Source organism: Rhineura floridana, chromosome 3 (genome assembly GCF_030035675.1).
Source record: "Rhineura floridana isolate rRhiFlo1 chromosome 3, rRhiFlo1.hap2, whole genome shotgun sequence".
Taxonomy (NCBI): Eukaryota; Metazoa; Chordata; class Lepidosauria; order Squamata; family Rhineuridae; genus Rhineura; species Rhineura floridana.
Window position 1 is genome coordinate 228,073,983 of NC_084482.1, and position 23,604 is coordinate 228,097,586.

General features: G+C 45.3%; 1 protein-coding gene across 1 annotated transcript in view; it reads right to left on the reverse strand.

The window, feature by feature from the left end:
* Positions 1 to 23,604, reverse strand: part of LOC133379095 (zinc finger protein 420-like) — a 54,111-nt gene that overhangs the window by 15,342 nt on the left and 15,165 nt on the right. The window contains exons 2-9 of the mRNA XM_061613706.1: positions 21,210 to 21,283; positions 19,330 to 20,017; positions 18,575 to 18,584; positions 10,297 to 10,399; positions 8,148 to 8,222; positions 7,010 to 7,090; positions 6,343 to 6,432; positions 4,017 to 4,097 (exon numbers count right to left, since the gene is read on the reverse strand). Of these exons, the coding sequence (XP_061469690.1) occupies positions 4,017 to 4,097; positions 6,343 to 6,432; positions 7,010 to 7,090; positions 8,148 to 8,222; positions 10,297 to 10,399; positions 18,575 to 18,584; positions 19,330 to 20,017; positions 21,210 to 21,283 (1,202 nt within the window). The remainder of the gene's footprint in view (positions 1 to 4,016; positions 4,098 to 6,342; positions 6,433 to 7,009; positions 7,091 to 8,147; positions 8,223 to 10,296; positions 10,400 to 18,574; positions 18,585 to 19,329; positions 20,018 to 21,209; positions 21,284 to 23,604) is intronic.

A 23,604-nucleotide genomic window follows, 5' to 3' on the forward strand; every position in this document is an offset into this window, starting at 1 on the left:
CGACCAGGAGAGAGACCTCGGGGTTGCAGTGGGCAGCACGATGAAAATGTCGACCCAGTGTGCGGCAGCTGTGAAAAAGGCAAATTCCATGCTAGCGATAATTAGGAATGGGATTGAAAATAAAACAGCTGACATCATAATGCCATTGTATAAATTTATGGTGCGGCCGCATTTGGAATACTGTGCACAGTTCTGGTCGCCTCATCTCAAAAAGGATATTATAGAGTTGGAAAAGGTTCAGAAGAGGGCAACCAGAATGATCAAGGGGATGGAGCGACTCCCTTATGAGGAAAGGTTGCAGCATTTGGGGCCTTTTAGTTTAGAGAAAAGGCGGGTCAGAGGAGACATGATAGAAGTGTATAAAATTATGCATGGCATTCAGAAAGTGAATATAGAAAATTTCTGCTCCCTCTCTCATAATACTAGAACTCATGGACATTCAAAGAAGCTGAATATTGGTAGATTCAGGACAAACAAAAATAAGTACCTCTTTAAACTATGGAATTTGCTACCACAGGACGCAGTAATGGCCACCAGCTTGGATGGCTTTAAAAGAAGATTAGACAAAGTCATGGAGGACAGGGCTGTCAATGGCTACTGGCCATGATGGCTGTGCTCTGCCACCCTAGTCAGAGGCAGCATGCTTCTGAAAACCAGTTGCCAGAAGCCTCAGGAAGGGAGAGTGTTCTTGCACTCAGATCCTGCTTGCGGGCTTCCCCCAGACACCTGGTTGGCCACTGTGAGAACAGGATGCTGGACTAGATAGGCCACTGGCCTGATCCAGCAGGCTCTTCTTATGTTTTTATGGAAAGATAGCAGAGATGGGGCCTGCCTAATATCTAAGGGGAGGGAATTCCACAGGGTAAGTGCCGCCACACTAAAGGTCCATTTCCTATATTGTGCAGAATGAACCTCCTGATAAGACGGTATCTGCAGGAGGCCCTCTCCTGCAGATCGCAGCGATCGACTGGCTATATAAGGGATAAGGTGGTCTCTCAATGGTCTCCAGCTGTATATGTACACCAAAACTAGAACCTTGAGCTTGGCCCGGTAGCAAATGGACAGCCAGTGCAATTCTTTCAGCAGCGGGGTGACATGTTGGAGATACCCTGCCCCAGTGAGCTGTCTCACCACTGCATTTTGCACCAGCTGCAGCTTCTGTGCCAATCTCAAGGGCAGCCCCACATAGAGAGCATTACAGTAATCCAGCCTGGAAGTTACCCGTTCTAGGACAACAGTGGTCAGGCTATCCCGGTCCAGAAACGGCCACAGCTGTCTCACCAACTCCCTCCTGCAATGAGGCGTTGACCACACCCTGGATCCACTTGGTCACACCCGTTTGGCAAGCTTTAATAAGCCAAGAAGGGCAAGGGTCAAGAAGACACATTGCTGACCACATCATCGCAAGCACCTTGTCTGTGTCCTCAAGCCGCATCAACCGAAACCGTTCCAAAGAAGTTGCAGCAGACGTTGCAGTGGACACCTCATTGGGGACTACAGTAGATGTGGAGGGGGCATCAAGACTGCTATGTTGGAGAGCAACTTTACCCTCAGAGTGCGTAAGTGGATGTGCCATAAAGGTGTGCAGTGTGGAGAAACTGGGTAATGCCCTCTGATTTAGTAGGGAACTTACACCTGGCGTGTAGGAAGAGGGAGGGAAGTAGCTCCCACCACTTTGCATCCTTTTCAGGATAAACATCACTCGCTAAACAGTTTGTCTGCCAGGCTACCCTAAAAAAAAGGAGGGCAGGGCCACGTTTCTGCTTTCCTAAATTAAATGGTGACCTTAATTCTAACAGAAAAGGAAACTGGGAGGGCTGGCAGAATAAAGGTATTGAAACAAGAGCCTCACTATTCAACTATCATCATCATAAAAAACACAGATTTTCCCACAATGCTGAAGTTGGTTATCATAAATGCATGTTATTGTTGTTATGTGCCTCCAAGTCGACTACGACTTATGGCGAACAGTTTGAACGAGAGCAAAGGGGTGAAGCCTTGCCAACAGCACGCAACTCGGGCCACATGCTTTGAGTGCTGTGGAGCCAGTTCTGTGTAGTTCCCTTTGAAGTGAAACAAGCCCAGACGTTGTTATGCTTTCCAAGTTTGTTGAAAGCTTTTTGTCCCCCCCCCAAACAAAATCTTAATTACTGTTTTTATGATCCCTCCACTCACACTCTGAAGAGAGATGGGACAAGCGGGATCTTTTGCTTTAGTGTTCACAAATCATGCCAAGTCCAGATGGCATCTACCTGAGAGGTCTTAAAATAACCCAAATGTGACATTGCTGATCTTCTAAGAAAAATATGTACCTTCTCCCAAAGACTTGCTACCATATGGACTGGCAAATGTATGACAATATGCAAGTCAAAAGGACACAGAAGGTATCCGGGAAATCCGAGGCCTATTACCTGTTCCGGGAAAAGTAGTGGAAAATATTATGAAATACAGAATTACTAAACATGGAGTGGAATATAGCAATCATGGGATATGAGGAAATGCGCTCTCATGCATCAGTAAGTGTTTAAAGATCAGGAAGGAGAAAGCAGGAATAAATGAAGAGAAAATGCAATTAAATGTAAGCAAGCGTCAAGTGATGCACAGAAGTGAAAAATCCTAACTGAGCCAGAGGTGACTGACAGGAGAGAGACCTTGAGGTCATAGCAGATGCCCCAATTAAGGTACTGATGTTATTGGTGATTTGCATGTGAGGGATCATTAAGACACAGATTGAAAAGAAAACTGCCAATATCATAACGCCATTATACACATCCAAAATGTGATCCTACTTGGAATGCTGTCTTCAATTCTGGTTGCCTGACCCCAAAAATAACATTCGAGGGGCGGAAGCGGTAGAGAAATGAGCAGTCAAAATGATCAAGGGACGCAACATTTGGGGATTTTTCTCATAGAAAAAAAGGAAAGAGGAGACATGATAGAAGTGTAGGATCACACCAGACATTTAAAGCACATTCAACACAAATGTAAAGCACATGGCTTCCCCCAACAAATCCTGGATAATAGTTTTTCCTCACTGCGCTACATTCCCAGCACCCTTCATAAACTACAACTCCCAGGACTCTTGGGAGGAAGCCACATGCTCTCCATGTACACTGTGGATGTGCCATAAAGGTGTGTGGTGTGGAGAAGCTGGATGACACCCTCTGATTTAGCAGGGAACTTACACCTGGTGTAGGAAGAGGGAGGGAAGTAGCTCCCACCAATTTGCACCCGTTGCAGGAGAAACATCACTCGCTAAACAGTTTGTCTGCCGGGCTACCCTAAAACAAGGAGGGCAGGGCCACGTTTTGGCTTTCCTGAATTAAACGGTGACCTTAATTCTAACAGAACAGGAAACTGGGGAGGGCTGGCAGAATGAAGGCATTGAAAGAAGAGCCTCTCTATTAAACGTGCTTTGAGCGCTGTGGAGCCAGTTCTGTGGAGTTCTCTTCCCTCTGAAGTGAAACAAGCCCAGACATTATTACACTTTCCAAGTTTGTTGAAAGGTTTTTGTCCCCCCCCAACAAAGAATTCTTAATTACTGTTTTTATGATCCTTATTAGGTCTTATATTCTGGTTTTTATACATATAACTGCTGGTTTATAATTCAGTTATATTTTTTATATATATATATTATTTTTCCAGTGAAGTTTGGCTTTTATTGGAAATGGTAAGTTGTTCTCAGGAGGAAGCTCCTCGAAAAGTGAGCTATAATTTTTTTAATAAACCAATAAATATGCTGTAGAATGAGTCTTGGGTTAAAAAAGGGTTCATATCAACACCTGTGCAAAACCTGAGCTATTTTCCGAGGAGGGAATATTGTGAGATGTTGGATGAAGGGAAGGAAATTGTGCCCTGATGGGTCCGTCTGTTCCGGATGATATTACACAGGAACGGGGCGGGCGAGGGGAGCGAAGCTTCAGCTCCTCAAAGGGCCCCACGACACAGCTAAGCATGTGGGCTCCTGCTGGGAGGAAGGGCAGGATATACATTAAATAATAAATAAGTAAATCTACCTGCTGAGGTCTCCTCCTCTTCTTTGGGTTCCTGCATCACCGGATCTTCTCCTTCTTCCCAACAGGAAATGAGGTCTGGTTCTTTAAAAAAAAGGAAATCAGGCAAGATTAGTTACTTTTGACCACAAAGTATTTGGGCATTCCAGACCAAATCTGAACGCTGAAAACATTTTGAACGAGAGCAAAGGGGTGAAGCCTTCCCAACAGCACGCGACTCGGGCCACGTGCTTTGAGCGCTGTGGAGCCAGTTCTTTGGAGTTCTCTTCCCTTTGAAGAGAAACAAGCCCAGACATTCTTACGCTTTCCAAGTTTGTTGAAAGCTTTTTGTCCCCCCCGAAGAATTCTTAATTACTGTTTTTATGATCCTTATTAGGTCTTATATTCTGTTTTTTATACATATATATTATTTTTCCAGTGAAGTTTGGCTTTTATTGGAAACAAACGGTTGGAGGGAGGTGCCCAGAATGACAAAACAAAAAGATAAGAAGTTACAATTTTATTCCGTTTATGCAATTAAAATGTGTAAAAAGCCCAACGCGTTTCGGCTAATCAAATCTAGCCTTCATCAGGGGCTGAAAGAGATGGATATACATTGAAATTACTTAACATGCTATTCAAAATTGTAACTTAGAGTTTTAGTTTCCTTTGGAAGGAAGCGTGTATATTAAATCCAACATTAAAAGCGATTACAATTATTAAGTGATTTTGAACTCTATCAGAGACCATTGAAGACATATTATTTTTCACTCTGCAACACTATACGTCATTGAAACTGGATCCCTAAGGAATGAGAGTCAGCCATTACTCCACAAGCACAAATTCCAGCTGAAAGTAGTTGAGATAAACTATATTTTTCTCGGCAGCTCTCAATAAACACACTTACCAGAATCAGCCTGACAAACGCGTTACTGACTACTTGTATTCCTTTGAACAAGACCAACGTTATCATCATTTTGAAAAAAATTGAAACAAGCATGTGAGGAATAACAACATAATGACAGAAAAACGTTTGTTCTCCCTCCCCAAAAAAACTAAAACTCTAAGTTACAATTTTGAATAGCATGTTAAGTAATTTCAATGTATATCCATCTCTTTCAGCCCCTGACGAAGGCTAGATTTGATTAGCCGAAACGCGTTGGGCTTTTTACACATTTTAATTGCATAAACGGAATAAAATTGTGACATTTCATCTTTTTGTTTTGTCATTCTGGGCACCTGCCTCCAACCGCTTGTTATATTGAATGACATCCACGTTTTCCCACCCCCTTTTATTGGAAACAGTGTGGAAGAAGCTCCTCGAAAAGAAAATGGAAATGGACTGCCTTCAAGTCGATCCCCACTTATGGCAACCCTATGAATACGGTTTTCATGTTAAGCGGTATTCAGAGGTGGTTTACCATTGCCTTCCTTGAAAAGTGAGGAATAAATTTTTAAATAAACCAGTAAATATGCTGTAGAATGTGTCTTGGGTTTAAAAAGAGTTCATATAAAAACCTGTGGAAAACCTGAGCTGTGTGGCTTTGGCAGATAATATCTGTGCTGATGAGCTTTTAGCTCCATTTGATGCAGGGCTTAATGAGAAGCAAGACCCACTTTTGTTCAGAGGGGCTCATTTTTAGAAGTAATACTGAATTTGGCTTCAGGCAGGTGCAGCCTTGCAAGATCTCAGCTGCATGACTGCGAGATGGGGACCCTCTTGCAGAACATGCATGGCCTCACATTTACTTTGGGCTTCAAGGAAATAAAATCCAAGAGCTGGAGAGGTATGAAGAAGCCCTCTTCGACTGTCTGCCCCATTTCTTAAAGGAAGGACCAGCTATCAAGTAGCCTGCAGGATCCACAACCAGAAAAAGGAGTCTGTGGTACAAATCGTCCCTGATAACGCAAGCGAGTAACCCAAACTACACACACCACAGAGAATGGGAAGAAGAATCCGGTGCTGCTGCAACTATTAGCTATTCAAATTTTAATAGTCTTTAACTTGGAAATTAAGTGACAGAGATACGTGTTTGGGACAGAGGCTTTAGGTTTGAATGTTTGGGGCTCCTGCATTCCAAAATTCTTCTTAAGATCAATGGTCCACAGGCCTGTCCAGAATCCTGGGAGGGATGGGACCATTTCATCCTTCGCAACCGAAGGTCTGTGGATAAAGAGAAACTCCGAGGAATGAGATGTTGTGTGATTTTTAGGTGCAGAGGAATGGAGAGAGAAAAACCATGAGAAAAACTGGTAGCCTAATGGGTCAGTCTGCCCTGGATGACATTATTCAGGAACAAGAGGGGTGGGGGGGGAATCTTCAGTTCCACAAAGGGCCCCACAACACTACCTGCTGATGTCTCCGCCTCCTCTTCTTTGAGACCCTGGATAAGTGGATCTTCTTCTTCTCCTCCTTCCGAAAAGGAAATGAGGCCTAGCTCTTTCAAGGAAACACACAAATTACTTTCCGCTACAAAATTAGCTGGGTCTCATTCAGACTGTCAGGATCCGGAAGCCAAGCCAGATATTTTAATTTGGGGAATCTCTCAGTGGACAGAAGGAGAACTTCCACCTGATGGCCAACCTTCCTCTTTACAACATGAGATGAGCTTGATCAAACCAAAGGCCTATCTAGTCCAGCATCTCCACAGGGCCTGAATCGATGTGTATGGGAATCCCACAATCAGTCCAAATAATACCAATAAAATTTATATCCTGTCCTTCCTTCCAAAGGGAATCCAGGAGGGCAAATAAATGATGAAGCACCAAAATCACTTTTAAAACAAAACATCTTAAAAAAACAAGGAGGACAGGAGGCAAGAGCCATCAAGACTTGTAGCCCTTGAGAGCCTTCTCTTCCATGCATTTCTCCAGCTCCCATTCAAGCCATCCAAGATGTCCACCAGGAGAACTCACCGCCTGATGGGCGACTCTCCCCTCGATGACATTACTCAGGAACAGAAAAATGCTTCCATCCCCAGACCAAAAGAGGTTCCATAGCACAGCTAAGCACCAACCTGCTGAGGTCTCCTCCTCTTCTTTGGGGACCTGGATAAACAGACTTTCTCCTTCTTCCTTACATGAAGTGAGGTCTCGTTCTTTCAAGGAAACAGACAAGAGAACTTATTTTTAACCACAACATAAAAAGTCAGGGATTCCATATCAAACAATTTCTACAAACTTAAAGCTAAGAGGAGGAAGAATTTTGAATTTCAACATTTTGATTTTTAATTCTGGGAGCGGGACAGGAAGAACCCCACTTAGAATCGAGGTAAAAGGATGAGATCCCTTGCCACTGTGGATGTAAATAACCCCAATAAATGCCACACCCATTCAGAAGTAAGCCCCACTGAGTCCAATGGGACACCCTCCCTGGTAAGTGCATTTGGGCTTGCAGATTAAATTATACCAGGTGTAGGGATCCTGCGGCTCTCCAGATGTTGTTGAACTCCCATCACCCATAATCACTAGCTATCCTTGCAGGCGCTGATGAAATTTGCAGTTTACCAAAATCTGGAGGGCCAAAGGTTCCCCTCCACTTTTTAGGGGGTCACCATATTATTTTATATTGAAGGGCTGGGGCCAAGGGGAAAGAGGGGTGCGGTCTGAAGAAGAAAGGGAGGGAATAAGGGCCTCATTGATACCCTGTCCTCAAGACCCCCCCAAAAAAGCCTGGAGCCAGCCTGGTCCATAGGGGCCAACTAGACACACATGGGAGGCCCTCAAGGCAGAGAGCAAGGCAAGAGCGCATCTCCTGCTGCTGTCCCCGATTCTGCAGGTGGCCCATAAACATCAGGACTGGTGGCCCTTGAGAGCCTTCTCTTCCATTTATTTATTTATTCATTTAGATTTATATCCCACCCTTCCTCCCAGTAGGAGCCCAGGGTGGCAAACAAAAACACTAAAAACATTCTCAAATGCATCATTAAGAACAGGCTTTAAAATATATTAAAACAAAAACATCTTAAAAAGTAATTCCAACAGACACAGACTGGGGATGAAGCCATTTTTCTTAGCCCCTTTTAAAACCATCCAAGATGTCCACCAGAATTCACAGCCTGATGGGTGACTCTCCCCGGATGATATTACTCAGGAATGGAAAAATGCTTCATTTCTGAGACTAAAAGAGGCTCTGCAGCACAGCTAAGCACCAACCTGCTGAGGTCTCCTCCTCTTTGGGAACCTGAAGAAGATCCTCTCCATCTTCCAAACGGGAATTGAGCTCCGATTCTTCCAAGGAAACAGACAGGACAATTACTTTTAAACACAAAATATTCAGCCATTCCAAGTCAAGCCATTTGCAGCTAAGAGGAGGGATTGTTTGTTAACTCCTGCACCCCCTGAAGAGGACAGGGCCGTGTGGTCCCAGCAGGGTCAGCCTGGCACTTGGGAACATGCGCTCACTGGATATGACACCCAACCTGAACTGCCTGTTGGGGAGGGCACGGTGGAACTCAGCCAACCCAGCTGTTTTCATTTGGACAACATCATCTCATCACAAAGAGAGACAAAACCAGCCCTGGGAGCTTCGCCCTCCTCCTCCTCCTCCAAAAGGGAGCAGGGCTGCACTTCACATTTACACTTCTGGAGGAAACCTTTCTCCATGGAGATTAAGAGTGAAGCCACCACAAAATATTCGTGTCGCCAGAAATGCTCCCATAAGCTCTTCAATGTCATAGATTGAGAATGTATATGCATATATCAGTGCTGGCATCGGGAAGAGACAGAAAAGGGCCGGAGTATATGGTTTGGATCTCTGGAAGGGAAATGATGGTGTGTTGCATATAAATAAATGCTCCCTTCCTAAATGCATTTTCTCTGAAAAACGTCCTATTGATTTTGATGGAGTCAACTTTGACGCAAGCATGTTTGGGATGGCAGCTTAATTTTAACTTCCAGTTTATGATTCAGGTATAATTTGCATATCGAAAGGGCTCCAGCAATCGGGGTGGTGGGTGGGGGAGTGAGAAATTTGTCAGAGAGAGCGTTTCTCCCCCCACCCCCTAGTCCCCATAATCCATCTCTGGTACCAACCACGCAGATGCTGAATTAGACAAGATATGCAAAAGCACATAAAGTGAAGGTCTAAGTCAGTGGTTCCCAACCAAGGGGCCGTGAACAGTAAAGAAATGAATTATTTTTTTTTTTTTAAAAAGTCTTCACTCCCTCTACACTGTCTGCTTTCTGCTGCCGCTGCAGACGACACCTCCCCCTTGCTCCAAATGAGAGGGGAGGCCTTTTCTGAAGCTCCAGAGCATCTTTCAGGCACACTAAGGACAGGCATCTGCCTATAAAATACATGGCAGATGCCAAAGGATGCTGAGGGTGGAGCTACCAGGAAGAAGAGGGGATTACTATCACTGATTCCTGTCTCCTTGCACTGCCGCTACTGGCAACGCCCTTACTTAGAATGAGAGGAGAGGGCTTCTTGTGAAGCAAAAAGAAGCAAGCCTGCAAAGAAAGGCTGCTTTCCCCCTTCCTTCCTGGCAGCCAGCCTGCCTCCGTGGGGTGAGGGGGTCACAATTTTTTTTCAGCTCATAAATGGGGTCCCATGCTCATAAAGGTTGGGAACCACTGGTCTAAGTCATAGTATGATTCTGAAAAATATATGTAGAAAGGAATGATGGAAAATATAGTCTATGGCTGAGTACGGAATAATGTCCAATTTCCAATACACATGCAATTTTCCACACAGAGTGTGATGTGAACTGCTAGCTCTGTAGACATGATGTACATACACTCCCAATGACAACACAGCAATAAAAGGCAGAGGTGTGCTAATGCAGAAATATAAAATGCAAGGATAAAATGCACAACACATCTCAAATAATTTCCCAAACACATTTCGACTTGAAGCAAGTCTTCTTCAGTGGCATCTATTTGGAGAGCTTCTCCAGAGAATCTTCCTCAACCGAAACGCACAACAATATGCGGAATGCAGGAACATTCTTGAAGGAACTGCACTAGGGCTGTCTTGAGAACTGGCAAGGATTTCAATGTGTGGGGACAGGATCCAGGCAGGCACCTTTCCTGCTCACAGACTGGTGCTAGCACAGGGGTGCCCACCTTGATTCTGCAAGCTGCCACCTCCGCATCTTCCGAGGCCCCAAAGGCATAAACTGGATGAAAGAAGGATGGGTGAGAGAGGGGAAGACGCTCCCAAGCGCCAAGGGAGCAGCAATTCCACTGTAGAGTTTGGACTACAGCTCCCAGAATCCCTAGTGAAAAACTGACTTTCCACTCCACGCATCATTGGCGCAAATGCCCTTCAACATCTATCAGTTAAGAAAACGTGTCTCCTTACTGAAAGAGGCTCCAATCTCATAATTCTCCTCCATGGCTTCCCTGTGCGGAGCTCTTTGGCCCGGATCCATCAGACCCACTCCTCCTCCGTGAAATGCACAGCTGCTGCCTCCTCCTCCTCAAAGGTCACTGGACCCTGCAAGAAGAAAATGCCCTCTGCTCAAGAGACAGCCTCTTCTGCACAGACCATTGCGTCCACCTTGAAAGGGGAAGGGGCAACAGGGTGTGCTTGAATCATTCACAGCATTCAAAGAGCTCCTCCCACGTGTCAGAGTTGGATCCTGAGGCAAGGGCCCAGTAAGGATCCGGCCCGCACAGCTAGAAAGGTTTCCCACGGCTGGTTTTGAAACTGGAGGACTGTGGATGCCGTAAGCAGAAAGGGCATTTACCTTGACCCATTCCCCAAAAGAGCAAAACTTTAGCCTCAAATCCAGAACTTCTCTACACAGCCATTTAGGTGAAGGACATTTGCCTTGCATGCAAAGAGTCCTGGGTTCAACTGCAAGCAGCATCTCCAGGCAGGGCTAGGAAAGGCTCCCTGCTTGAAAACCGTGATAGCAGCTGCCAGTCAGTGCAGACAATACTGAGCTAGGTGGACCAAGTCAACATAAGGCACCTTCCTCTGTTTCCACGAAGCTCACAAAAACACAGCCAATTTTCAATAATATCATCCCTGACCACTCTTCCCAGTTCCTGAAGCAAATGACTTTCTGATGATTACTTTATAATGAAATAAGACTGACCTCTTCTCAAAAGTGAGCAGCTGGGGTGCAAAACGGTAGGGTGACACCCTTCTTGTCTACCTTGCAGGGCTGCAGTTTGGATGACTGAGATGAGCTTATTTGCTGGCCACACATGTTTATTCAGATCTTCCTCCAAGGGCCCCAGAGTGGGAAATGTAGGTTGATTTCCACCCCCCCAACCTTCAGCTGCAGCAACGATGTTATAAAGTCAGGGAGGCAAGGAGATGATTGTCCTAACATGTGCGTGCGTGTGTGCATGCGTGTGTGTGTGTGTGAGTGAGAGAGAGAGAGAGAGAGAGAGAGAGAGAGAGAGAGTCTACAGTGGGGGGGTAAGGTTTAAGGAGATCCCAAGAAGAGGCAAAGTGCATTTGGGGGAGAGGATAAGCACTGAGCTGGGGGTTCGACTGGCATCGGGAAGAGACAGAAAAGGACCAGAGTATATGGTTTGGATATCTGGAAGGGAAATGATGGTGTGTTGCATATAAATAAATGCTCCCTTCCTAAATGCATTTTCTCTGAAAAACGTCCTATTGATTTTGATGGAGTCAACTTTGACGCAAGCATGTTTGGGATTGCAGCATAATTTTAACTTCCAGTTTATGATTCAGTTATAATTTGCATGTCGAAAGCGCTCCAGCAATGGGGGTGCATGGGTGGGGGAGTGAGAAATTTGTCAGAGAGAGTGTTTCTCCCCCCACCCCCAGTCCCCATAATCCATCTGTGGTACCAACCATGAAAATGCTGAATTAGACAAAATATGCAAACACACATAAAGTGAAGGTCTAAGTCATGGTATGATTCTGAAAAACGTATGTAGAAATGAATGATGGAAAATATAGTCTATGGCTGAATACACAGTAATGTCCAATTTCTAATGCACATGCAATTTACCACACAGAGTGTGATGTGAACTGTTAACTCTGTAGACAGTATGTATATCCTGATAATAAAATGAAGGTGTACTAATATAGAAATATAAAAGGCAAAGATAAAATGTACAACACATCTCAAATAATTTGCCAAATGTGTTTCGACTTGAAGCAAGTCTTCTTCAGTGGCATCTATTTGGAGAGCTTCTCCAGAGAATCTTCCTCAACCGAAATACACAACAATATGCGGAATGCAGCAACATTCTTGCAGAAACTGCACTAAGGCTGTCTTGAGAACTGGTAAGGATTTCAACTCTGATGCGTGGGGGCAGGATCCAGGCGGGCACCAGTCCTGCTCACAGACTGGTGCAAGCACAGGGGCCTCCACCTTGATTTTGCAAGCTGCCACCTCTGCCTCTTCCTAGGTCCCAAAAGCAAAAACTGGGCGGAGGGAGGGAGAGAGGATTCTCCCAAGCGCCAACAGAGCAGCAATTCCCACTGGAGTTTGGACAACAACTCCCAGAATCCCTAGTGAGAAACTGACTTCCCACTCCACGCATCATTGGCGCAAATGGCCTTCAACATCTATAAGTTAAGAAAACGTGTCTCCTTACTGAAAGAGGCTCCAATCTCATAATTCTCCTCCATGGCTTCCCTGCGCGGACCTCTCTGGCCCAGATCCAGCAGACCCGCTCCTCCTCCGTGAAATGGAAAGCTGCTGCCTCCTCCTCCTCCTCAAAGGTCACCGGACCCTGAAAGAAAAACATGCCCTCTGCTGAAGAGACGGCCTCTTCTGCACAGACGATTGCGTCCAGCTTGAAAGGGGAAGGGGCAACAGGGTGTGCTTCAATCTCCCCCTCCCCAACTTTCAGCAGCAGCAACCATGTTGTAAGGTCAGGAAGGCAAGGAGATGATTGTCTCTCTCTCTCTCTCTCTGTGTGTGTGTGTGTGAGAGAGAGAGAGAGAGAGACAGAGAGAGAGAGAGAGTGTATCTACAATGGGGGGAGATTTGAGGAGATCCCAAGAAAAGAGGCAAAGTGCAAATTTGGGGGAGAGGGTAAGCACTCAGCTGGGGGTTCGACTGGATGGTCTTACAGGCCCCTTCAACTCTATGATTCTACAAAAAGCGTGTTTCCTCCCAGGAACTACCGCAGTGCAGAAATGGGCTCACAGAAACACACTGTGGACAGAATGAACAATAAAACAGCCCCGTTTGTACCTGGAGAAAATATTGCTCACTTATTCGCTTGCTTACTCTCTTTTGGGGGATCTGCTTTCTTGTGCAAGGCGTTTGGGGGGAGGGGAACGCCTGCCCTTGCTCCCCTTTTGTCCTCACACAGCAGCCCAGCGAGGTAGGCCGCCTTTCCTAGCCCCGACACCCGGGGGTCTCCTCTGCCCCAGGGCGTCTCTTCCCACCCCCACTCCTGGGGAGAGGGCGCTTCAACCAGGATCGTGCAATGGAAGCGCTGCAGCTATTCGGCCCCCAATGTTGCAGCTGGGTTGCATGCATGCGACTCCCCCCCATGAATTCCCGGGGGAGATGTGGGGGGGAGGATCTCCCCCTCTTTCCACCCCCAAATGCAAACTCCTGACCCTTTCTCACCCCCACTGCTGCACCTCTCTCTTTGTCTTCCGTCCTCGCCACGATCCAGCCTCCTTCCTCCTCCTCCTCCTCCTTCTCGGAAATCAATCAATCCTCTTTGCTTCCTTACTTCACCCTTGTCTCTCTCCCTCTGTCCCTCCCATTGTCATGACAACATCCTGCCTCTCGAGGAAACAGAGCTCAGTTCCTTCCACCGCTGGAGGACTGAATCCCAGCTGCGCTCTGGGCAAACGTCTCGCAGGCTCTGCCCCTTGTGCAAATCCAGGGCGCAGGCGCGGAGGCTCCTACTGCGCGCTGTCGCCAAAGCGCTTTTTGCAAACAGCGTTTCCATGGTTTCTCCCCTGCATGCATCCTTTGATGTGACCGTAGCAGGGAGAGGCGACTGAAGCTCTTTCCACACTTGGAACAGGATTACTTGTATCTGTAAACACACACACACACACACACAGAGAGAGAGAGAGAGAGAGAGAGAGAGAGAGAGAGAAGGTGCCCTCCAACTTTTAAAGTACCTGCAGAGGGTAAATGAACATCTTGTAATAATATACAGTGAAGTGAACGCTGTAAGTCATTTAAGTCAAATTATATTTATTTTTCTTGATTTGTATTATGCACTTTTTTCACTGTCCAACTTTCACATCCACACACAGAGGTCGGGAATACCATGGTCTGAATGATCCCGACTTGGTGTTCAGTGATACATCTTTGCATTTGAGGACATTTTTTCTAGTTCTCTCATAGCTGCCCTCCCCAGTCCTAGCCTCCTTCTGATTTCTTGACTATTGTCTCCATTTTGGTTAATGACTGTGCCAAGGTATTGATCCTTGACAAGATCAGTGTCCTCATTGTCAACTGTAAAGTTACATAAATCTTCTGTTGTCATCATTTTAGTCTTTTTGATGTTCAGCTGTAGTCCTGCTTTTGTGCTTTCCTCTATAACTTCCATCAGCATTCGTTTCAAATCATTACTGGTTTCTGCCAGTAGTATGGTATCGTCTGCATATCTTAAATTATTGATATTTTCCCTCCAATTTTCACATCTCCTTCACCTTGGTCCAATCCTGCTTTCCATATGGTATGTTCTGCGTATAGATTAAATAAATAGGGTGATAAAATACACCCCTGTCTCACACGCTTTCTGATAGGGAATCAATCGGTTTCTCCATATTCTGTCCTTACAGTAGCCTCTTGTGCAGAGTATAGGTGTGCATCAGGACAATCAGATGCTGTGGCACCCCCATTGCTTTTAAAGCATCCCATCGTTTTTCATAATCTACACAATCAAAGGCTTTGCTGTAATCTATAAAGCACAGAGTGATTTCTTTCTGAAATTCCATTTTCTGTTCCATTATCCAACGCATGTTTGCAATATGATCTGTGGTACCTCTTCCCTTTCTAAATCCAGCTTGGACATCTGGCATTTCTCTCTCCATATAGGGCCAACTTATCCATTAGGCACAGTAGGCACAGTGCCTAGCGCCCATGATACATTTAGGGGCCCATAATAATGTTTTAATTTATTTTAAAATCAGAAGAAAAAAATAAACTTTTAGGGTCGAAGAAAATGTTTTACTTTTTTTCTCACATCAGAAAAAAACGAAACTTTTAGGGCCCACAAAAATCTATTAATTTTTGCCTGAAACAGAAAATAAAATAAAATGTTGAAGTATTTAGTTATATAAAAATAATTTTTAATATTGATATTATTATGGTGGGAGGGGCCCACAAAAGTCATAATGCGGCCCTGGCTCCATATATGGTAAGAGCCTTTGTTGTAGAATCTTGAGCATTACTTTACTTGCATGGGATATTAAGGCAATAGTTTGATAATTACTGCAGTCCCTGGGATCTCCTTTCTTTGGAATTGGGATGTATATTGAACGCTTCCAGTCTGTGGGCCATTGTTTTCTTTTCCGTATTTGTTGACAGATTTCTGTGAGGGGGCCCTTTGAGAGAGATGGGGGGTTCAGAAAAGGAACTAGTTGTGGTGGTGGTGGTGGGGATCGGGCAGGAGTTTTAGGGGTCTCTCTCTCCCTCCTTCATTGGAAGACTTTCCTTCCACTCCTCTCCCCTTCTGACCCCCTCCACGATCTTCTCTGTCCCCCTTGCAGTCCATCCCAAGGTGGTGATCACCCCCACAGAATGACTCTGTGACCCTCAACGCTTTGCTGATTTGCAATGTGGCCGCCTTTTACCCCGCGAAGATCGAGATCAAGTGGTTCAGGAACGGGAAGGAGGAGAGCAGAGTGTGGACCACAGACACCACCCGGAACGGGGACAGGACCTTCCAGATTGAGGTGATGCTGGAAGTGCAGCCAAAGCGTGGACATGTCTATGCCTGCCAGGTGGAGCACGCCAGCTTTGAGGGCCCCATCACCGTGCATTGGGGTACAAGATTTGGGTTCCTCCCACACCTCCCCAGCCCTGATCCATCTTCCCAGTGCCCTGGCATGGAGGCAGACTCCTGCTGGAAGAGTGGAGCATCCTGGGACTGCGAGGGGCTGATCCCAAGCCTGCCTGTTCTCCCGCTAGGCCTTCTGTGTGTCATTTTCTTCCTTTTCTTTCTTCAGAGGCGCAGTCAGACTCCGCCAAGAGCAAGATGTGGACGGGGATTGTGGGGCTGGTGCTGGTGCTGGTCTTTGTGGCGCCCGGACTCTTCCTCTGCATGAAAAACAAGAAAGATGATGAGGACAGGGCTGGGGGAGGATGGGAATTGGACATGCCCAAAGACTCTCCTCCACTCCCCAGCAGACCCTCTGAGGGCCCCACTGCGAGAGAGAGGGCCCAGTGTCCCGGAGGGAGATGGCATTGCACTTTGGAAAATTTAAGGGGCTAAATTGTCCCCAGTCTAGAAATATACGTCTCACACCTTGCTTCTCCACTTTGTAGGAATGTCGTCATCTGCTTTGGGGAACTGGGAACCCTTTCTTTAAAAGAGCATTTTACCCAGACTTTGTTTCGTTTGCTCTTTTGTGGGTGGTGCTGAACTGGTCCATGCATCACCCATGGAGGGGATTCCATCATCCTTAACGCACATTTGAGCAGGAAGAAATAGCACTGACGAAGAATCCCATGTGAGGGAAGGCCCCCCACACACACCTTAAACAAACATCCAGCCTGGGCCTCTCAGAGTTATAAAAAACTCCTCCTTATAACTAGCTGTATCAACCACCTCCCAATATTCAAATCGGGGGGGGGGTCCCAGATGAAGAGGCTCCATTTGGACCCAGAGCTCTGCTGCCTAGAGAACATAAGGCCTCTGCTGGTGTTTGTTTCTGTGCCAAAAAAGGTCCCCAAAGCAGTTCACAAAGGATAGCAACTGTGGAACACAGCCGTATGCTGAGTCAGATCCTTGGTGAATGTAGCTCAATACTGTCTGCACTGACTGGCAGAGCTTTTTAGATTTCAGATGGGAGTCCCTAGAGATGCCATTGGTCACTGAACATGGGACTGTCTGCATGCCAAGCGCAGATGTCCTGTCACCGAGCTATATTCCTTCCCCAGAAAATGAAATTACAAAAAATTAAGACAACACAATCTTCACATTTCACGAAAGACTAGAAGCCAAATACTTTGTTGTTCATGCCAAAAAGGCAAAGGCCAGTCCCCAAAAGATGCCAGAGCAGGTCAATTCTTAGGGATTAGCTCCGTTGGGCAAGTGGCGAGAGCCCCCGGATGGTCCTGCCAGATCTGGCCAGTGGCTCATGTAGTCCAGCATCCTGTTCTCACAGTGGCCAACCAGGTGCCCCAATGGGGAGTCTGCAAGCTGGACGTGACCACAAAGAGGACGCTCTCCTTCTGCAGATCCCAGCAAATGCGATTTGGAAGCGTTCTGGCTAGGCTTGCCCACCTTTACCTGTGCTGTTCTCTACATGACTTCCTTCCATTGTAAACTGATATGCTCAGGGAAGCTGACCTGCCTCTCCTCCTTCTGCCTTTCCTCTCTTCTCTTCTCTGACTGTCCAAGAGAGAGGAGACATCTTTGTCTTTGCTCTCTCTCCTGAGCCAGGAGGGCAACTCCCAAGCCTGGGTGTTGCGCCTCCAACTTAGTTAGATAGAAGTAGGTATGCCTTTCCTATCTACTACGTATTTCTATAAATAAAGAAGCTGTTCTTATTTTACTAAGTCTGAAGTCTCAGTGATCTCAATGCAGGGTAAAAGGCTGCTTTCTTAGGCAAACATCACACGCTGACACACATGCAGCTCACACCGTTAACAATCTCTGCATATATACAAATTTACATAACAGAAATATCCCTTACAAGCAGGGAGATTTTGTATAGTTTGCCTACAAATAGTGCCCCCACCATCCCAATTCTAATACCTTCCAGTCTGAAGCTGGGGAAATTTCTTGTATTTTAAAGAGGAAAGTGATAGACCCAAGTTAGTTAACTAACCCTTAGGACAGCAAAGGGCAGTGCCTCCCAAGTCAAACGTCATTATCCAACCTCATGTTTTTTCATTTGAGATATTTATTGAACGATTAAAGAGTAAAGTGAGTGAGAGAAATATTGGGCTGCACAGAAATAAAAGATAAGAGGAAAATTCCTAAAATTAGTTGCACGCAAGAGTTGTTGGCAGAGTTAGGATGTAAATCAGCAACTGCAGAAATCCTCTGACTGTGGTCTGTATCTGACATGCTTAAATGTAGTGACATATTACAAAAATCTTGATTTCTTTTGCCTTGTATTGTTAAGTTCCCTCCAGACTTCTCTTGTTGTAGCCCTGTCCCTTGTGCCCAGTGCCACCCTGGCTCAGTGCCACCCCGGTGCGTTGGGGGTGCTGATGGTGAGTGCACCGTCACCTCGCTCTCTTCCGGTCCCCACCTGCTTACTTGCCACCTGGGTCAGGGGCCCAAACTGCCTTACAGTGGTCTACTTGGGAGTAGGAGGGCTGCCAGCCTCTTTCCCATCTTCCGCATGGGAGCATCTCCCAGGGGATCTAAGCCAGGGGTTCCCAAGCAGTGGTCTGTGGACCAGCAGTGGTTCATGAGCTTCATTCAGGTAGTCTGTGGCATGTTCACATTGAACATTCATACTGATTTTTCATTATATTTTATCGTATTACATGTTGAATTCTATGGAAATGAAAGAAGTCATAAAAATAAGGGCATTACACTTGCTACAACAGGCTGAGGGATCACGAAGTCCTCTGCCAAGACCATCAGTCATTCTCAAGTGGTCTGTGTGTGGGGGGATTAGGAGCCCCTGGCCTAAGCGGCAGGGAGGGAGACCCCTGACAAACAGTTCAGCTGGAGAGATTGAATCCTATGCCAACTCCGTAATATCTTATGCTGAGAAAATAGCAGAAGTAGCTTATGTTGACCGGAGTAGCGATGTGGTTGGTGGGGATGGCTACTGGATCCAGGTGGATGGCTAGGAGGCCTAGTAAAAAATCTGCTAAAATATGTTACAATGGGATTATGCTTGCTGGTGCTCATATATGTAACAGTCCAGTTGGTGTTAGGTTGCATTAGACGCTGTGTGACAAAGATGACTAAGTCCATCACAAAAACTGAAGTTCGAATGATGCACATGGAGGTAGCAATGACAGAGGGGGAGGATCTACAGGAAGTAGATGAAATGTCATTAATTGAATACTGAATTTTGTAGCTACAAACTGCCAGGGAGGGGGATATCATGGGGAAAACTGGGCAACAGAGAGCTATTTTTGCCTCTGCAGCCACCTTGGCCTCAGCATCCATCTTGGATGCTCACCCATCTCTGGGAAAGCAAAAACCTCTGCACAGGAAAAACTGACAGGCCACCAAAATAGCAGGTGAAGGGAAGTGGAAGAGTCTGTGGTTAAGCTAACAGAAGAACATTGTCGGGGGTCTGAAACTCCCCATAAAAATCCTGTTGGTAGCCCGGCTTCCATGTATGAATCCTCTGATGCACAGAAACAGTTGAACTCTGCTTAACGTTTTTTCCACACTCAAAGCATTTATACATCTCTTCCGTTGAACAGATCCTTGGATGTGCCTGAAGGTAGCCATTCTGATCAAAGGTCTTTCAACACTCCAAATATTTATAAAGTTTGTCTCCTGTATACATTCTGTGATGCGAAGGGTGCTACTCTGACTGAAGCTCTTTCCACACTCGAAGCATTGATAAGGTTTGTCCCCTGTGTGAGTTCTTTGATGCGAAGTAAGGTTGCTATTGACACTGAAGGTCTTTCCACACTCCAAGCATTCATAAGGTTTGTCCCCTGTGTGAATTCTTTGATGTGAAGTAAGGTTGCTATTGTCACTGAAGCTCTTTCCACACTCCAAGCATTTATAAGGTTTGTCTCCTGTGTGAGTTCTTTGATGTTGAGTAAAGTTACTACTCCACCTGAAGTTCTTTCCACACTCCAAGCACTGATAAGGTTTGTCCCCTGTGTGAGTCTCTCTCTCCTCTTGTCTCTTTGCTCCATCTTGACTCCTCAGTTTCTGCTCCTGCAGCTGCTCCTCAGCTTTTTCCTGTGATACTTCAGATGGTTCTCCCTCAGACTTGACCCCCAAGATGTATCCTGATGGAATGAAAAAGAACAGAGATAAAATGCTGTGGAGAAATCCTGTGGATATATTATGATTTGTACTTTGAAAACATATTCCTGGGAGCTCTGCTGATATCAGAGTTTAACTGGCAAAGCTCGAGGCCTTGTACGGAGTTATTCAAGCAGTAGGTGCTTGGTCACAGGTTGTGAAAAGAGAAACAGAGAAAGACAATTGTAACAAAAATCTCTCTTGTTCCTCCGTTGAACGTGGACAGCCCAGTACTTACGCACATCTGGATTTTACAAACCTAGGATGCAACCTGTCTAACAGGAACATGACTCTTTCCAGTGCCCAGAGGGCAGCTCGCATGCCCTCCCTCCCTCCCAAAATGTTAGCCCGTTACCTGCAACACAAGACAGTGATGGAAGATGAGACCCCCACGACAGATGACACTCACCAAGCTACTGGGGAAGAACAAAGGACAAGTACCAGTAGCGCTGTGACTAATGACACAGCTGGGTCAAAGCCGAAAGGAAGCCCAGAGGCTGATGAGCACAGATGTGAAAGGAGAGTCCAGAGTTGTACAATGCACACAATAGGAACATGGAATGTGAGAAGCATGAACCAGGGAAAATTAGAATTGTCAAGCAAGAAATGGAACGTATCAACATTACAATACTTGGCATAAGTAAATTAAAATGGATGGGAATGGGACATTTTCAGGCAACTACAAAATATTTTATGCAGGAAATGATAAATTAAAAAGAAACGGGCTTGCGCTAATAGTGAGAAGTGACGTAGCAAAAGCAATTAGGAGCTATAATGCCAGGTCTGAGTGAGTGATATCAATGAGATTAAACGGGAAACCTATTAACATAACCATCATCTCAATCTATGCTCCAACGGCAAACACAGAAGAAGAGGAAATTGAGAGATTTTACGCAGAAGTACAGGAAGAAATTAAAGGGTAATTTAGACCAAGGGTAGGGATGTTGAATAATCAACAGAGAAACACCCTGACTGACCAATTTAAATTAAAAGGAAGTTGGAAGCAATACACTGAAGAACTGTGGAAGACAGAAAGAAAATTCAAAGGGACCTTGATAGGCTGGAGCATTGGGCTGAAAACAACAGAATAAAATTCAACGGAGATAAATGCAAAGTTCTACACTTAAGAAAAAGCAACCAAATGCATAGTTATAAGATGGGGAAGAGTTGACTCACCAATACGACATGCGAGAAGGATCTTGGAATTGTCATTGATCACAAGATGAATATGAGCCAAAAGTGCGATGTGGCTGCAAAAAAGGCAAATGCTATATTAGGCTGCATTAACAGAATATAGTTTCCAAATCACGTTAAGTACTAGTTCCCCTGTATTCAGCACTGGTTAGGTCTCATCTGAATACTGCACCCAGTTCTGTTATCCGCACTGTAAGAAGGGTGCAGACAAACTGGAACAGGTTCAGAGGAGGGCAACAAGGATGATCAGAGGACAGAAAGAATGCCCTACGAGGAGAGACTGAAAGAACTGGGCATGTTTAGCCTGCAGAAGAGAAGACTGAGGGGAGATATGATAGCACTCTTCAAGCACATAAAGGGTTGTCACATAGAGGAGGGCCAGGATCTCTTCTCGATCGTCCCAGAGTGCAGGACACAGAATAATGGGCTCAAGTTGCAGGAAGCCAGGTTTTGACTGGACATCAGGAAAAACTTCGTAACTGCTAGAGCCATACGACAATGGAACCAATTGCCTAGAGAGGTAGTGGGCTCTCTGACACTGGAGGCATTCAAGAGGCAGCTGGACAGCCATCTGTCAGGAATGCTTTGATTCGGACTCCAGCATTGAGCAGGGGGTTGGAGTCAATTTCCTTATAGACTCCTTCATCTCTACTATTTTATGATTCTATGAACTCTGTAAAAGAGATGCAAGGCTGACAAATTCATTCATGGAGGAACCATATGATGAAGAACCAGAAATTTTAGAATGTGAGGTGAAAGCTGGTCCTTAAAATACTTGGAAGAAACAATCACCAGGAACAGATGGCATACCAATAGAGTTGCTACAAGCTACTGAGACTGAATCTGTCCAAATTACTCCTGCAACTCTTGGCCCACCAGCTGACATTGCTGTATTTTAGATATGCAGACAATACTATACTACTAGCAGAAACCAGTAATGATTTGAAACGAATGCTGATGAAAATTAAAGAGGAAAGCACAAAATCAGGACTACTGCTGAATGTCAAGAAGACTAAAGTAATGACAAGAGAAGATTTATGTAACTTTACAGTTGACAATGAGGACACTGAACTTGTCAAGGATTATATCTTGGCACAATCATTAACCAAAATGGAGACAATAGTCAAGAAATCAGAAGAAGGCTAGGACTGGGGAGGGCAGCTGTGAGAGAACTAGAAAATGTCCTCAAATGCAAAGATGCATCACTGAACACCAAAGTCAAAATCCAATAGAGGTGATAGAAGCTGATACTGAATAGAGTTGATACTGTCAACTCTGTCCAAATCTGTCCAAATTTTGACAAAACTTTGTCAACGAATATGGAAAAGAAAAGAATGGTCCACAGACTGGAAGTGTTCGATATACATCCCAACTCCAAAGAAAGGGGATCGCAGGGAATGCAGTAAAATTCGAATTATTGCCTTAATATCCCATGCAAGTAAAGTAACGGCTCTTACCGTATATGGAGCGAGAAAGTGCCAGATGTCCAAGGTGGTTTGAGAAAGGGAAGAGGTACCACAAATCGTATCACAAACATAAGTTGTATAACGGAACGGATGAAGGAATTTCAGAAGGAAATCACACTGTGCTTTATAGATTACAGCAAAGCCTTTGACTGTGTAGATTATGAAAAACTATGGAATGCTTTAAAAGAAATGGGGGTGCCATAGCATCTGATTGTCCTGATGCGCAACCTATACTCTGGACAAGAGGCAACTGTAAGGACAGAATATGGAGAATCCAATTGGTTCCCCATCGGAAAGGGTGTGAGACAGGGGTGTATTTTATCACCCTATTTATTTAATCTGTATGCAGAAGATATCATAGGGAAAGCAGGATTGGACCAAGATGAAGGAGGTGTGAAAACTGGAGGGAGAAATATCAATAATTAAAGATATGCAGAGGATACCATACTTTAAAATATATTAAAACATCTTTAAAAAGATTTTAAAGACATCTTTAAGAAACATTTTTAAAAGCTTTATTATTATTACTATTATTACTATTGCTAACTCGTGGACATTCAAAGAAGCTGAATGTTGGAAGATTCAGGACAGACAAAAGGAAGTACTTCTTTACTCAGCGCATAGTTAAACTATGGAATTTGCTCCCACAAGATGCAGTAATGGCCACCAGCTTGGATGGCTTTAAAAGAAGATTAGACCAATTCATGGAGGACAGGGCTATCAATGGCTACTAGCCGTGATGGCTGTGCTCTGCCACCCTAGTCAGAGGCAGTATGCTTCTGAAAACCAGTTGCCGGAAGCCTCAGGAGGGGAGAGTGTTCTTGCACTCGGGTCCTGCTTGCGGGCTTCCCCCAGGCACCTGGTTGGCCACTGTGAGAACAGGATGCTGGACTAGATGGGCCACTGGCCTG